This window comes from Doryrhamphus excisus, linkage group LG16 (genome assembly GCF_037039965.1).
Source record: "Doryrhamphus excisus strain RoL-2023G ecotype Guam linkage group LG16, RoL_Dexc_Guam_v1.1, whole genome shotgun sequence".
Taxonomy (NCBI): Eukaryota; Metazoa; Chordata; class Actinopteri; order Syngnathiformes; family Syngnathidae; genus Doryrhamphus; species Doryrhamphus excisus.
Genome location: NC_136372.1, coordinates 2,958,479 through 2,973,674, shown reverse-complemented (window position 1 = coordinate 2,973,674; position 15,196 = coordinate 2,958,479). Strand labels below are relative to the sequence as shown.

General features: G+C 43.6%; 1 protein-coding gene across 1 annotated transcript in view; it reads left to right on the top strand.

Annotated features, from left to right (window-relative positions):
• Positions 1 to 15,196, top strand: part of plekhh3 (pleckstrin homology, MyTH4 and FERM domain containing H3) — a 30,985-nt gene that overhangs the window by 13,555 nt on the left and 2,234 nt on the right. Inside the window, exons 4-11 of the mRNA XM_078797305.1 lie at positions 4,624 to 4,806; positions 6,410 to 6,567; positions 9,081 to 9,204; positions 10,166 to 10,463; positions 12,492 to 12,699; positions 12,763 to 12,890; positions 13,039 to 13,159; positions 14,274 to 14,765. Of these exons, the coding sequence (XP_078653431.1) occupies positions 4,624 to 4,806; positions 6,410 to 6,567; positions 9,081 to 9,204; positions 10,166 to 10,463; positions 12,492 to 12,699; positions 12,763 to 12,890; positions 13,039 to 13,159; positions 14,274 to 14,765 (1,712 nt within the window). The remainder of the gene's footprint in view (positions 1 to 4,623; positions 4,807 to 6,409; positions 6,568 to 9,080; positions 9,205 to 10,165; positions 10,464 to 12,491; positions 12,700 to 12,762; positions 12,891 to 13,038; positions 13,160 to 14,273; positions 14,766 to 15,196) is intronic.

The window sequence follows — 15,196 nt, the reverse complement described above, 5'->3', positions numbered from 1 at the left end:
CAGTCCGATCAAAACCGACCACTACTTGGGGAGGAGCCCATAAACCTTGCAATCCTGCCTAAACTCGGTGCAATGCAATTTTCTGTTTCTGTATTCTAAGCATTATAGGAACTGTAGTTCTTTTAGGTGCATCATTGGGGTTCAAAGTGTGTGTGTGTGTGGGGGGGGGGGTAGTGCCATGTAGTCTGTAGTTTACGGTAATATAATCAACTACCAAGATAAATGAATATTCATTCATTTTCTACCGCTTTTCCTCACGAGGGTCGCGGGGGGTGCTGGAGCCTATCCCAGCTGTCTTCATGCGAGAGGCGGGGTACACCCTGGACTGGTCGCCAGCCAATCACAGGGCACATATATAGACAAACAACCATTCACACTCACATTCATACCTGTGGACAATTAACCTAGCATGTTTTTCAGAGTACCCGGAGAAAACCCACGCATGCACGGGGAGAACATGCAAACTCCACACAGAGATGGCCGAGGGTGGAATTGAACCCTGGGCTCCTAGCTGTGAGGAGACCTCTTTGTTACCCGTCAGTGATGAGTTTCGGCAATCGCAGTGTGGAGTGTGAGGAGCCCATAAATCTTGCAATGCTACCTAAACTCGGTGCAATGCAATTTTCTGTTTCTGCATTCTAAGCATTATAGGAACTATAGTTCTTTTAGGTGCATCATTGGTTAAGAAAGTGTGTGTGTGTGTGTGGGGGGGGGGGCGTAGTGCCCTGTAGTCTGTACTTTACGGTAATATATGATATTATTGAGCTATGCAATTTTCTTCCTAGGTTGGTATAGGGGTGGAAGTACAGGAAGTAGTAACTAAAAAGAACTTAACTTATTCAGTCCCCATCCCCAGCTGCGGGCCACATGTGTTATTTGTGCGCTGCCGTAAAAGATGGCTGCCGACGTCACTACGAGCCGCCGTCTTGCCTATGTCGTGCTTTTGCTTTTGAGGAATGAGCTCATGGGGTTATTTTTTGGACTGCATGGTGGCTGTCACGTTGCCTAGCAGTAAAACTGCAACTAGTATAAACCCTATGACCCCTAGCATTAATAGGTGCAGTACATTGCTTACTCCTCATGTGTGTAGTGTATATGTACGTGTGTAAACATTACCCCCTCCCCTGCCCCCGCGATCTGAAATAGGCCATGGTGACAGCGAGAGATAGCTTTATTGACATACCTCTTGTTGATTTACAGTTCAAACCGACTCGTGTGATGGCGGCTCCGCTCATGCAGCACTAATCTGTCGTCTGCGAGCTCATTTTGGTGCCAAAAATATGGTAATTACAAAAATTGAGTCAATAATTAAATTAGCCAAAGTCCCGATTTGTTTAATTTAATTTTTTTTAATGAACTCCATTAGATTTTAGTAACTGCATTAGCATTATCATGAGTGGTGAGCCTACAGTAGTTTTAACAATCGCTATAAAATGTTGGGCTGCACGGCGGTCGAGTGGTTAGCGCGCAGGAGACAAGGGTTCAATTCCACCCTCGGCCATCTCTGTGTGGAGTTTACATGTTCTCCCCGTGCATGCGTGGGTTTTCTCCGGGTACTCCGGTTTCCTCCCACATTCCAAAAAAAAAACATGCTAGGTTAATTAGCATACCAAATTGTCCATAGGTATGAATGTGAGTGTGAATGGTTGTTTGTCTATATGTGGCCTGTGATTGGCTGGCCACCAGTCCAGGGTGTACCCTACGCCTCTCGCCCGAAGACAGCTGGGATAAACTCCAGCACGCCCGTGACCCTCGTGAGGATAAGCGGTAGAAAATGAATGAATGAATATGTTTGTGAGTGATAGGAAGAAAAGCTCTGACACACTATTTTTTTAGACCCCAAATATAAGACCTCGCTGGGATAGGCTCCAGCACCCCCGCGACCCTCGTGTGGATAAGCGGTAGAAAATCAATGAATATTTAAGCATTATTAGAGCCCTCTAGACATGAAATAACACCCCTATATTGACTTTTAAACCCTTATTACCCAAATTTGTAAATAAAAGGAAATAAAACCTTTTAGGGGCTGCACGGTGTGCAAGTGGTTAGCACACAGGCTTCACAAATGGGAGACCCAAGTTCAATTCCACCCTCGGCAATCTCTGTGTGGAGTTTGCATGTTCTCCCCGTGCATGTGTGGGTTTTTTTTTCCGGGTACTCCGGTTTCCTCCCACATTCCAAAAACATGCTAGGTTAATTAGCGTCTCCAAATTGTCCATAGGTATGAATGTGAGTGTGAATGGTTGTTTGTCTATATGAGCCCTGTGATTGGCTGACGACCAGTCCAGGGTGTACCCCCGCCTCGAAGACAGCTGGGATAGGCTCCAGCAGCCCCCGCGAAAAGCGGTAGAAATGAATGTAAAATGTTGCTGCTAGCTTATGTGGCTACCGAGGAGTTGCAGTCAAATCAATCAGCGCACAGAAAGAGATTGTCAGTTCTGGAGGGGGGGGGGGGGGCAGGGCTTTATGTGGGAGGGTCAAAGGTGCCAAATGAAACAAATTAAGGGTGGCCCCCAAGAAAAGGCATTACCGGGCCACAGAGTTGATGGGATCCAGATGGGTTGAAGGTGGGAAGAGGGGGGCGGGGGTCTCTCTATGCCTTTCCTGTAGCTGCGTGACAGCAAGCCGGAGTGCGACATACCACGTCTGACAGAGGCGTCAGCGTTTTTAGGCGTGCGCTTCTCCGCATGTCTCGCACCCGCTCGGCTTGTCTGCATTCCTGATGCACGGCGAGGAAGCCGGTCTTGTCTCTATTTTGTCCCCGTCTAATGTGGCGTGAAGCAGCGCTATTCTGGTAGCTTTATGCCGAGACCATCATATAGATGAGTTCTTAAACAGGAAACATTGCCTCACATGCCGTGTCTTTATTTTTATTTTGGATCACGCCGCCTGGGAAAACCACGTCAAGGGGAGTGAGTGAGCGAGCGAGGACGGGACAGGAAACATGGAAAAGCGGCGTAGGCATGAGAGTAAACAGACCGAATGCAGAGGAGGCGAAAATGAGCGGCCGTCTGACAGGTGGCACGCAGCTCGCTAACCGCAGAGGAAGATGTGATGCTGCCATGGCGTCATTGCCGGATTCGCTGCACACGCGTTCAAACACGCGTGGCGCAAATAGGCCCGCTGCCCGTATATAACACACTATACGTTCACATTCTGATTTTTTTTTAAGCTGTCTTATGACTTTTTAATGATGTTTTAACAGTAATATTTGCCCCAAGAGACTGTTACAGCACCAAAATTTAACGTCTGCGTCACTTTTTGCACCACTTTTGAGAGAAGAGGCGTTCAAACTTGGCTACAGACGTGGGCGCTACATTCATTCATTCATTTTCTACCGCTTTTTTTTTGGGTGCTGGAGCCTATCCCAGCTGTCCAGGGTACACCCTAGGTTTTATTTCTTTTTATTTACAAATTTGGGTAATAAGGGTTTAAAAGTCAATATAGGGGTGTTATTTCATGTCTAGAGGGCTCTAATAATGCTTAAATATTCATTCATTTTCTACCGCTTATCCACACGAGGGTCGCCGGGGTGCTGGAGCCTATCCTTGCTGTCTTCGGGTGAGAGGCGTAGATTACACCCTGGGCTGGTGGCCAGCCAATCACAGGGCACATATAGACAAACAACCATTCACACTCACATTCATTCATTCAGTTAATTTGGGAGGAATACCCGGAGAAAACCCTCGCATGCACAGGGAGAACATGCAAACTCCACACAGAATTGGCCAGAGGGTGGAATTGAACCCTGGTCTCCTAGCTGTGAGGTCTGCACGCTAACCACTAGACCACCGTGCTGCCCTCGGCGCTACAAGTTCTTCAGCAAATAGGCTAACCTAGCATGGCGTTTCTGTTAAAGTGTGAATGTAATGTTAGCACTGGGTCACATCGCTATGCTAGCGTCGCTAACACACACACACTGAAGGCAGACACTAGGAAAGGTTTTCCCTAAAGTGACTTCCTGTTTGCTTAAGAGTGAAATTGCAGGGGAAAAATATGCCGTTTGGAATAAATATCCATGTGCTCATGTCCGCCATGTCAGCTTATAACAATATCATAAAGAATAAATGCTTCCGCGAGAAGCTAGCCCTCTAGTCAGCTCGCTAGAGCACAATTGATTACAGCAAAAATGGAAAAATCAGCAGTAATTTTGACGAGAATAAAGTCAAAATCTTAAGCGAAAAAGTCATATTGTTCCAAAAATAGTGTGCATAAGTTAATAAGTAAAGTATGTTGGGGGGTGGGGGGGGTGTCTTGTCATTCAGTCGTACTTCGGTACGAGGTGCATTATTATTATTAGGTGCGTTACGATGCTACGTCATTGATTTGGCTATCACGAAACATGCCGGAAGGCAGATTTGCGTCTTTGTAACAGTACTTGCGATCTCAAAATGAGCTGAGTATGGTGTATATTTCGTCAATATTGATGAAGTTATTAATTTTTTAATGGTTAATAGTTGTTTTTTCCGATCACACTCAAATTTTAGGTGGGTGTAACAATACATGAGATAAAAAAAAATTTGGCGTTTGACAAAGTTATGACATTTTAATTGTATATTGTCAACTTATATGCAGTATTTGGGGAATAATAATAATAAGATGAGATGCTTATTCTCACGCTAGGTTGGCTGCTGCGTGAGGTGCGAGGCAACTGGATCAAGCAGCGCCGCTTCTGGTTCGTGCTGAGCCAAGACTCCCTGGACTACTACAGCGGGCCGGAGAAGGGAGCCCGCAGACTGGGGACTCTGGTCCTCACCAGCCTCTGCTCCGTCATCTGGCCAGACAAGCAGACCTTCAAGGAGACGGGTAAGCGTCACACCGTTAAGTCGACTGACTGACTGACGCATCGCTCGCTGACTCACGCTGCTTGTAATCGCTCAGCCTCGTGTTCCTTCCCCTCCCTGCCTTTTGTGGTGTCGTGATCGGACTTTTTTTTTTCTGAGATTCCGAGGCAGGCAGATGTTTTGCATGTTTTCAGATGTATGTGATGTCTTGCGGTTCCCTTTGTGTTCCCACATGCACTGTAATTGTGAGTATATTTGGGAAACCCCAAGCATGTTTGGTCCAAACGTTTGTTTAGAAACTTATTTGGTGATCAGTTCGGACTATTTTGAGGTTTTACTACTCAGAAAAGAGAGGATGTCCAAATATTTTCTACTACCTCATCGTACATGATGGGGACTTTTCTTATGGGATTTTGTTTCTATAAAAACTTTTCTTCCTCGTTCTAATGTTGCGTGAAATGTCGACTTACTTCATTTATTTTCTGGTTGTCATGAAATTGAAGGTTAGTTCCCTTTAAGGGTTCCAAATGTAGGCCTCCCACATAGTAGGATAGTATTTCAAATCTCCCAGGTTAGTGTTATGGTATGTTATGGTAAGGGTGTGTTGCTATAGAACACATTCAGTTTCCTGTATATGGACAATAACATCATCCGGTATTGTTATTGTCAACATTGGAAGATATTAAGGGAGACGAACCACGAGAAACGAGATGACCTGAGACATTTTAACATAAGCTTTCGAATGTTTACTGTCCCACAGATGGATGCTAAACAATATTATTTGGACATTTTTGGCACCAAATAATCAACAAATTTAATTGTAATATTACTGTTGCTTATAATAATAATCATAATTATAATTATTCATTCATTTTCTACCGCTTTTTCCTCACAAGGGTCGCAGGGGTGCTGGAGCCTATCCCAGCTGTCTTTGGGCGAGAGACGGGGTACACCCTGGACTGGTGGCCAGCCAATCACAGGGCACATATAGACAAACAACCATTCATTCCTATGACATTCATACCTATGGACAATTTGGAGTCGCTAATTAGCCTAGCATGTTTTTTTTTTGGAATGTGGGAGGAAACCGGAGTATCCGGAGAAAACCCACAAGAAGATGCAAACTCCACACAGAGATGCCCGAGGGTGGAATTGAACCCTGGTCTCCTAGCTGTGAGGTCTGCGCGCTAACCACTAGACCGCCGTGCCGCCCATCATAATTATTATGATCAGTATTTTCTTTTAATATGTTAAATCTTTCAGTCTGTAAAGTTGTGGAATTGCCGTTTGTGACATGAATTTTCTCACAGCTGTCAAACATTTGGAGCATTTCTTGAAATGCTGGCTTTTCAACTTTGTTGAAGAGCCGAATTTTTTTTTTTTTTTTTTTTTTAACCATTCCAGGAGCTGCTGTCCCACAGCATTTTTCAACAGTACTTGCACAACTCAACACAAGTAGAAAGAAGCCATCAAACGGTCTAGTCCAGACCGGTCTTTGGTTCTCTCCAGCCATTGTTGGTACTTAGTAGCCCTAAAAATACTCCTCCACGGCCACTTCCTGCCATTTTATCAAATTGTTAAAATGGCATTTTATTTGATTTGAGTCCTGGATGCGCTTTTTCCAGGCTTCTGGAGCATCACGGTGTACGGGCGGAAGCACTGCTACCGGCTGTTCACCAAGCACTTCAACGAGGCCGTGCACTGGGCCTGCGCCATCCAGAAAATCATCGATACCAAAGCGCCTGTAGAGACGCCGACCCAGCTCCTCATCCAGGACATCGAGGTAGGTCCGCACAAACGCGCTCGCTCTACGATAAGAGTTCTGCGGTCGCCGTGGAAACGCCACAGCACCACAAAGTTTTCTCTTCTTTGCTCGATGATGTCATTCTATCCCCGGAGCTCAAACCCTGAGGCAGAAAATGGAGATAAAAGTTATTGTTTGGCGCCGAGTCATCTCGCGTGAACACACAAGGGCCCGATGAGGTTTATTTTTAGCTGCAGCGTTGCTAGAGAGAGCTTCTCGCAGGAATGTCGACCCGGGCCAGTCGGAGGAGGCGGAGGGCTCGGCGGGGTCAGATAAGCAGTCCTCCGCTTTTGCATGTAATCATCCAGCCAGAGCAGTCTAATCTCATGGAAAGTCTGCCTGCTTCACCGCCAGGGGCCCGAGCTATCAAGTCCTGAAGGGCAACTTCAGAAGTCTACACCGCGTATCCCCTTCTTAACTGGAGTCTATCCCAGCTGACTTAGTCGGGACTAGGCTAAAAAAAATCAGCAGGGACCCGACAGAGGACGCTTTGTGTGCACGGGAATGATGGCTTATCTTTAAAACAACACAAGACTGCTGTTTTGCTTTTTAGTCACCATGAAGCAGCTCCGTCTGGCATCTTGCACTTTACTTTGAAATGGGGGGGTTCGCTATGAAATGTTTTTTTTAGCCCACCTTGTTAGTTATAACAATATAAATAAATAAATTAAATTAAATAAATAACCAAATAATAAAATAAATATATATATATATAAATAATAAAAAATATATATTTTTCCTATGTATTTATATTATATAATTATATTATATATATTTATATATAACAATTATATATTTATTATATTTTGTATATATTTATATACATTTATATATATTCATTCATTCATTTTCTGCCGCTTTTCCTCACAAGAGTTGCAAGGGGTGCTGGAGCCTATCCCAGCTGTCTTCAGGCGAGAGGCGGGTTACACCCTAGACTGGTCGCCAGCCAATCACAGGGCACATATAGACAAACAACCATTCACACTCACATTCAATTTTCCACACAATTTCTACATTTTTCTTATATAATAATAAATGAATCATGCTGTTTTTTTTGTTAAATTCTGCCAATTATTAATTGGAAATGTGCACATTTTACATATTTTGGCCAGAATTGAGCATTTTTAAGCATAAAAGCATTTAAATTAACTGCAATAACAATATAAAGGCATTCAGAAGAGTGTAGTGTTCTACACTGGTCACTAGGTGTCAGTAATGTTACTGTAATGTTCAGTGAGACATTACATTACGCCATGCAGGTTTGAATGAACCCACAACGGGCACTCATTCATTTTCTACCGCTTTTCCTCACAAGGGTCGCCGCGGGGGCGGGGGGGTGGGTGCTGGAGCCTATCCCAGCTGTCTTCAGGTGAGAGGTGTGGTTTTTGGAATGTGGGAGGAAACCGGAGTACCCAGGAAAAAAAACACGCATGCACGGGGAGAACATGCAAACTTCTACACAGAGATGGCCGAGGGTGGAATTGAACCCAGGTCTCCACGCTAACCACTCGGACACCACCGTGCCACCCCATTTATATATATATATATATATATATATTTACATATTAAATATTTACAGCTATATAAAAATGATACTTTATTTGGCAACATTGTGACTTTATTCACATAAGTTAATGAAACCTCTTCAGTCCGCCATGATACTTTTACCGTGTATGCTTGACTAAGCTGTGCTGTCCGTTCAACAGAGCGAGTTGAAACGCAATGGCGCCAATAAGAAAAAAAAAAAATGTCGATTTTTCTGATGAAAGCAGAGCTGCAGGCTTTTTAGAGCCCGACACACGAGGAGAGATGCAAAGTGTGGGTTGTAAACATGCCGAGATGCTGTCTTGTCTTTGCCAACATACTGACTGCGGTTTGGATAATGAGTCTAAATTGTTGGCATGTTTATCTGTCATGTTCATCTGACGAGGAGCGTGCAATGCAGGTACGGGGTGGGGGTACGGGGGGGGGGGGCGAGTATGTAGTATTTAATCATCTTTTTGTGATTTGTTGAAAGTGGCGTGTCTGCATGGCATTCCTGCACTTCAAGCAGACGAGGCTGTCACCGGCGTGCACCAACACTGCGGAGGAATGTGTCAACTTTGCCCCACTGAGCATGCGTGTCTTAGCGCCGGAGAGAAGGAAAGGTTGCGGGTTTGACGGTCTCGGTGGCCGCGTTACTAATGAGCAACAGGTGCCGCACGGCGGTAGCGTGGAAGCCATCTGTCCTCTCTCTCTCTCTCTCCTCGAAGGACTCAAACCCGTTGACCTCACTGACACGAGCGGATAAAGTATAACATGCCAGCCGAGCTGTGGCGGTTTGCCGGGTCATCACTTGACCTCGCCGCCGCTTTGAAGGTTGCCAGAGCAGAGAGTTGTGACCGCGGTCGGGAATGGACCCCGGACGCACTCAATCACCCGCCGCACGCATCGGCTAGGGATTCGAATGCTTTCCTTGTTCCTGGAGCTGTTTTTTTTTTTTTGTCCTTCAGGAAAATAAGTTCAACCCAGAGACGGTGGAGCACATCTACCAGCACAACCCCATCCTGAAGTACACGCAGGGCCCCCTCTACGCCCCCTTGCTGCCCTTCCCCTACGGCAACCTGGAGCACACATGTAAGCATGATTGACAGATTCTGCACTGTAATTATTCTTAAAAAAAAGAAATTATCTAGAAGCGCTGTTCTGTTTTGCCCCCCCAACCCCCCCCACCCCGCATCATGTTTGTGCAACAAAATATAACATTGTTAGCGCAACCTTTCTGACATTTTTGTGTTGGTAGAGAAGATAAAAGCGGAACCTCTAAAGCTGAACACAATCCAGTTCAGATTGAGAAACTAATGGCAATAGAAATGGTCAGTTCCAGGGTCAAACTGTCACCATTTTGTAACTGTACGGGCAATGTTAATTAATGTTAAGTGTAAAAAGAAGTTAACCACTCTTAATTACTTAATTAACTACAGAATTAATTAATTAATTAATTAATTAATTACAGATTTACTGTTGTAAATCTGTGCCCCCCCCCCCAAGGGACACTTAATGAATGGAAGCACTTTGATGCTATTTCATAAACAATAAAAAAGTGGTTAGCGTGCAGACCTCACGGCTAGGAGACCAGGGTTAAATTCCACCCTCGACCATCTCTGTGTGGAGTTTGCATGTTCTCCCCGTGCATGCGTGTTTTTTTTTTTTTCCCCGGGTACTCCGGTTTCCTCCCACATTCCAAAAAACATGCTAGGTTAATTAGCGACTCCAAATTGTCCATAGGTATGAATGTGAGTGTGAATGGTTGTTTGACTATATGTGCCCTGTGATTGGCTGGCCACCAGTCCAGGGTGTACCCCGCCTCTCGCCCGAAGACAGCTGGGATAGGCTCCAGCACCCCCTTCTCTTGACGCTCAGTGTTGAGGCTGCTTCTGCCAAAAAGCTAAAGACAAAGCAAAATAGTCTTATATAATATAATAGACTTATGTAGTGTTCCCAAAATATTAACCTGTAGGCCATATGTTGTATAATGTCATATAGCATAATAAATGTAATATAATGTCATCCTAATATGTCATCCTCCGCCATTCAGACCACAACGGCAAAGGCTACGGCTCGTTACGCGAGGAGGCGGTCAAGCTCTTCTATTGCCTGCAGCAGCTGGAGTCGTCTCGGGACCCGGTCCCCATCATCCAGGGCGTGCTGCAGACCTGCCTGGACCTGCGGCCCCTACGCGATGAGGTCTACTGCCAGCTGGTCAAGCAGACCAGCCACACGCCCGCCCCTTACACCGCCGCCCACTTGCGCTACTGGCAGCTGCTCACCTGCATGAGCTGCACCTTCCTGCCTGGGGCCACCGTCCTTAAGTACCTGAGGTTCCACCTTAAGAGGTAACCGCTTTGCTGCAGTTTAAGACGTGTAGCGAAGTAATTGGTTGTATATTTATAGAATTTCTCGTCTGTACCATTCCACATGAAGTTATTACGAGATGCTAAAAACACTTAGCTGGAGCGGTAGCTTGTAGACGAAGCAGAAAAAGCAGGCGCCATGGTAGCTATTGTAGCCATTGTTAGCATCGCTAGCCTTTTTTAGTGCAGGGTTTGCAGCCCTGAATCAGCCTCTCTTCATCGCATGCTAATCTATGCTATTAGCGGGGCGCTAATCTCTCCACGTTTTCTGTCCCGCATCACGCTGGGAACGATCCCTTTGGCTTAGGGTGCGTGTAGAACCTTTTTTTTTTTTTTTTTTTTTAAATACGTGCCGCCGCTGCTCTCACGCTCTTTCTCCGGAATCCGCGTTTGGAAGGCTGCAGCTGGGCAGCGCCAAGGCTGGAGCTGGGCCCAGAAAGCCTCCCACCAGTGGCCTGAGAAGCCCCCCCTGGAGAACGTGTGGGCTGGCGGGGAGGAGAAGTGGGCAAGGAAGCTGCAAAAAAAAAAAAAAAAAGGGGAGGGTATAAATGTGGAACATTCCTAATTACTGTATGCAGGACAAATTCCCACCCTGTGGCAGTGTCTCTCTCTCTCTCGCTTAATCAGGCCGAGTCTTTAAACGTCTCTTTTGAATGTATTTAGGGCCCCACGCCATATAACATAATTGTTTCCTTCCCTTTTGTGTTTACGCAAGACTGAGCTCATAACTTCATCACTTTTTTTTTTTTTTTTTTTTACATTTTAATTCACGTCTCTCACACTTCCAGCTGGTGGGCGTTGCCTTGCTTTTTAAAAGCACCACCTTAGTAACACACGCTCACCCGGCCTGGACGCTCCATCGGGAGGAAGTGGCAGGTCGGCCCCGGGTTCACACGCAGCGGAAACACCTCTTCCTGTTTGGCGCGTTTTGGTCAAAGTCAAACATGTTTTTTTTTTGTTTTTTTTAATTCATCCCTTTGAAGCGACGAGAGCTAACGTGTCACCCACTAATAGGGAACGTGAGCTGGGCTTAGAAAGGTTAGTTTTACCCTACTGATAATGTTGTTGCAAGAAACGTAAAAATATACCAAAATAATAGCACATAAAAACAACATATGTAAAAAAAAAAAAAAAAGAATACATAATATATGAGTAATAAAATAATAAATACATTATTAAGAATAATTACAATATTTACACAATAGCACATAAGAACAACATATGTAAAAAATACATAATATATATGAATAATAAAATAATACATTATTAAAAATAATTACAATATTAACACAATAGCACATAAAAACAACATATGTAAAAAATACATAATATATATGAATAATAAAATAATAAATACATTATTAAAAATAATTACAATATTTACACAATAGCACATAAAAACAACATATGTAAAAATACATAATATATATGAATAATAAAATAATACATTATTAAAAATAATTACAATATTAACACAATAGCACATAAAAACAACATATGTAAAAAATACACAATATACATGAATAATAAAATAATAAATACATTATTAAAAATAATTACAATATTTACACAATAGCACATAAAAACAACATATGTAAAAAATACATAATATATATGAATAAAAAAATAATAAATACATTATTAAAAATAATTACAATATTTACACAATAGCACATAAAAACATATGTAAAAAATACATAATATATATGAATAATAAAAGAATAAATACATTATTAAAAATAATTACAATATTTACACAATAGCACATAAAAACAACATATGTAAAAAATACATAATATATATGAATAATATTAAAAATAATTACAATATTTACACAATAGCACATAAAAAGCATAAAAATATCTAACTTAAACAAATAAAAAGAAATGAGTACATATATAGCTGAAACATATGAATAATAAAATAATACTAATAATTTATTATTCAGCAGCTCAAAGAAAATAAAGAATAAAACGAGAATGGTAGGCTAATTTGGCTTTCCGACTGCAGGATCCAGAACCAGAGTCCCGATTCTGAGATGGACAACTACGCGTCCTTCATCAGCGAGGCTCTGGACAAGACCAAGTGTCGCGAGTGTGTGCCGTCGTGGGACGAGATCCAAAGGTTGATGAGCAGGCAGGAGATGCTCTGCACGGTGCACTACCCCGGTCCTGGATCCTGTCAGCTCTACGTCAGCTCACATACCACCGCCAAGGAGGTCTGGACGCATGACTTTGTAAGATCGACAAATTCCCTTTCTCAAGGTCGATGTCGTGTTCAGGTGGTGCAGCGGATGCAGCAGAGGCTCGGTTTGAAAGACAGCAAGAACACGTTCGCCCTGTATGAGCAGAACGCGCTGTGGGAGCAGCCGGTGTCGGGCGGCGCCCTCATTGCCGACATCCTCACCAGGTAGTCCCTCACTCACCATAAAAAGCTTTCACTGTCCTGTGAGGACATCATCCAGTATGCGACGCCCCGCTGCTGGGAAACTGGACTAGACTGGTTTTAACATTAGCCGCGATACGCTACAGTACTCTTGTTATGTACGTGTGTGCAGCATCTCCGGCAAAGAATCGGAGTCCAAAGGCCAGCGGAAACTTTGCTTCAAGCTCTACTGCCTGCTGGACGCCGACAGCATCTCTGTGGACAGCATCGAGTATCTCTTCCTGTTTGAGCAGGTACAACACGAGCAAGAAGTATAAATAATTGTGTACTTTACACTGACTGCATGTTTGCCTTATGCTATCGTTAGCTGTGTGTTTCCTTTGCAAAGGATTATTTAGGATGTATTGTATAAAACTGTCAGGAACAACATCAAATGAATACAGAGCCACACAAACGGGGGGATTCAACCCTACATACATCCCTACATACATCCCTACATACATCCCTACATACATCCCTACATACATCCCTACATACATCCCTACATACATCCCTACATACATACATCAGAGAAAGGTAGAGGGTTGCGTTCAATGACCATCAAACAAAATAGGACAAATTGCAGGTCGCATTAAACATTCAAAAACTGTGGGATTTCTAATCAATAGTACAGTATTGTAATAAGTGTAATAATATTTACTGTAATATCATGATTAATTTCTATGTATTTTAATGTTTTATAAGAGAAAAGAAGTGACATTGAGTCATTAATCTTTAATAATAATCCTTTCTCAATGTTCCTACATAGGCTTTTTTTTTTTTTACTCATTTAGAACATTTAGAATTTCCAACCAGTATCATAAATAAACAAATGTGGAATCAAAAAAACATGTTTGTTAGTGTGAGAGGTCTCACTCGCTCACATTTTGGATTTGCTGAATGTTTGTGGGTGAGTTTAAGAGCTGATATTCTAATAATAAAGAAAAATAATAATACAAAAATATGCTTGCTGGCTGTATTATTGACTATTTAAATAATCAGCCATAGTTCCCAAATTAATATTCCTTTCCATAAAATGTGATGTAATTATTGTTGTAGTTGCACATCCAATCATTTCCCACCATACTTATCATAGATAAAGACGTATTTCTAGCTGCGATTAAATGTGATTAATTCCGAGTTGGGCAAAATGCGATTAATCGACAGCCCTAGTCACGCCCAATGTCTAGTACTGAATATACACTGTACTGTATCGGCGGTCTGAATGTTTGTGTTTGTTAGGAGGCCAGCGTGGGCGAGACCACGTGGGCGAGACCACGTTGTCCTAAAAGTGTATGCGGACCAGGATGTGGTAGAAAGTCCAGAGTCCATTCCAGGACCTTCTTTACATTCTGTTCTCTCTCCCAGTGCCACGAGATGGTCGTACGCGGCCAGCTTCCAGCGTGCGAGGAGGACCTTCAGACGTTGGCGGCCCTCAGACTCCAGTCCCTCGTGGGGGACTTCAGCATGCACGTGCCCTGCCCGCCCCTGGATGAACTCTTCCCGGGCCACATGCTGGAAGCCCGGGTCCTGGTGGCCCTCTCGACCCCGCAGGCTCTGCCTCCCTGTCAGGTGAGCGCCCCGGCGGGCTGCCCCGCCTCGCAACGCTTCCCCACGGGGCTCCTAGCGGGGGCATTGTGGAGCCACGCCGCCACGGCGGCACACAAGCAGAAGGTGGAAAAGGACCTGCGCCTGCGGAGCTGCTTGAAGGAGGAGGCGGCGACCGTCATGGGGTCCATCCTGGAGCGTTGGAAGGGTCTGGCGGGGTACAACCGTAGGGACAGTATGGCCGCCTACCTCGCCATCGCACGACAGTGGTCCGGCTTTGGATGCACGCTCTATGAAGTCAACTTTTATATCGTAAGTACGCTCTTACACCTGACCTGAACCCAAACACTTGGACACTGATTCATTGTTATGCTGTCTTTGCTTAACATGATACTGGACCCTACTGGATCCTAATGTACTGGACCCTGGTGTACTGTACTGGACCCTAATGTGTGTGTTTATCAAATATTGATAACAGCATATATTTTTCTGTGGTACTTCATAAGGAAATACATCACTTTTGGGAAGGAATAACATAAACATAATACAATTAATACAGTAATAAGATGAAAAATAGTTTTTTTTACCTGCAAAATATGAATAATAAAATTTCTTATGCATATTATGCATAATTATTATCGTCTTATGCAATAATAAAATGTCTTGGCATAAAAACAGCACAAATGTTTTTTGTAAAATATCATATGAAACAAACAAGAGATAACAAACAATAAGAATAATAA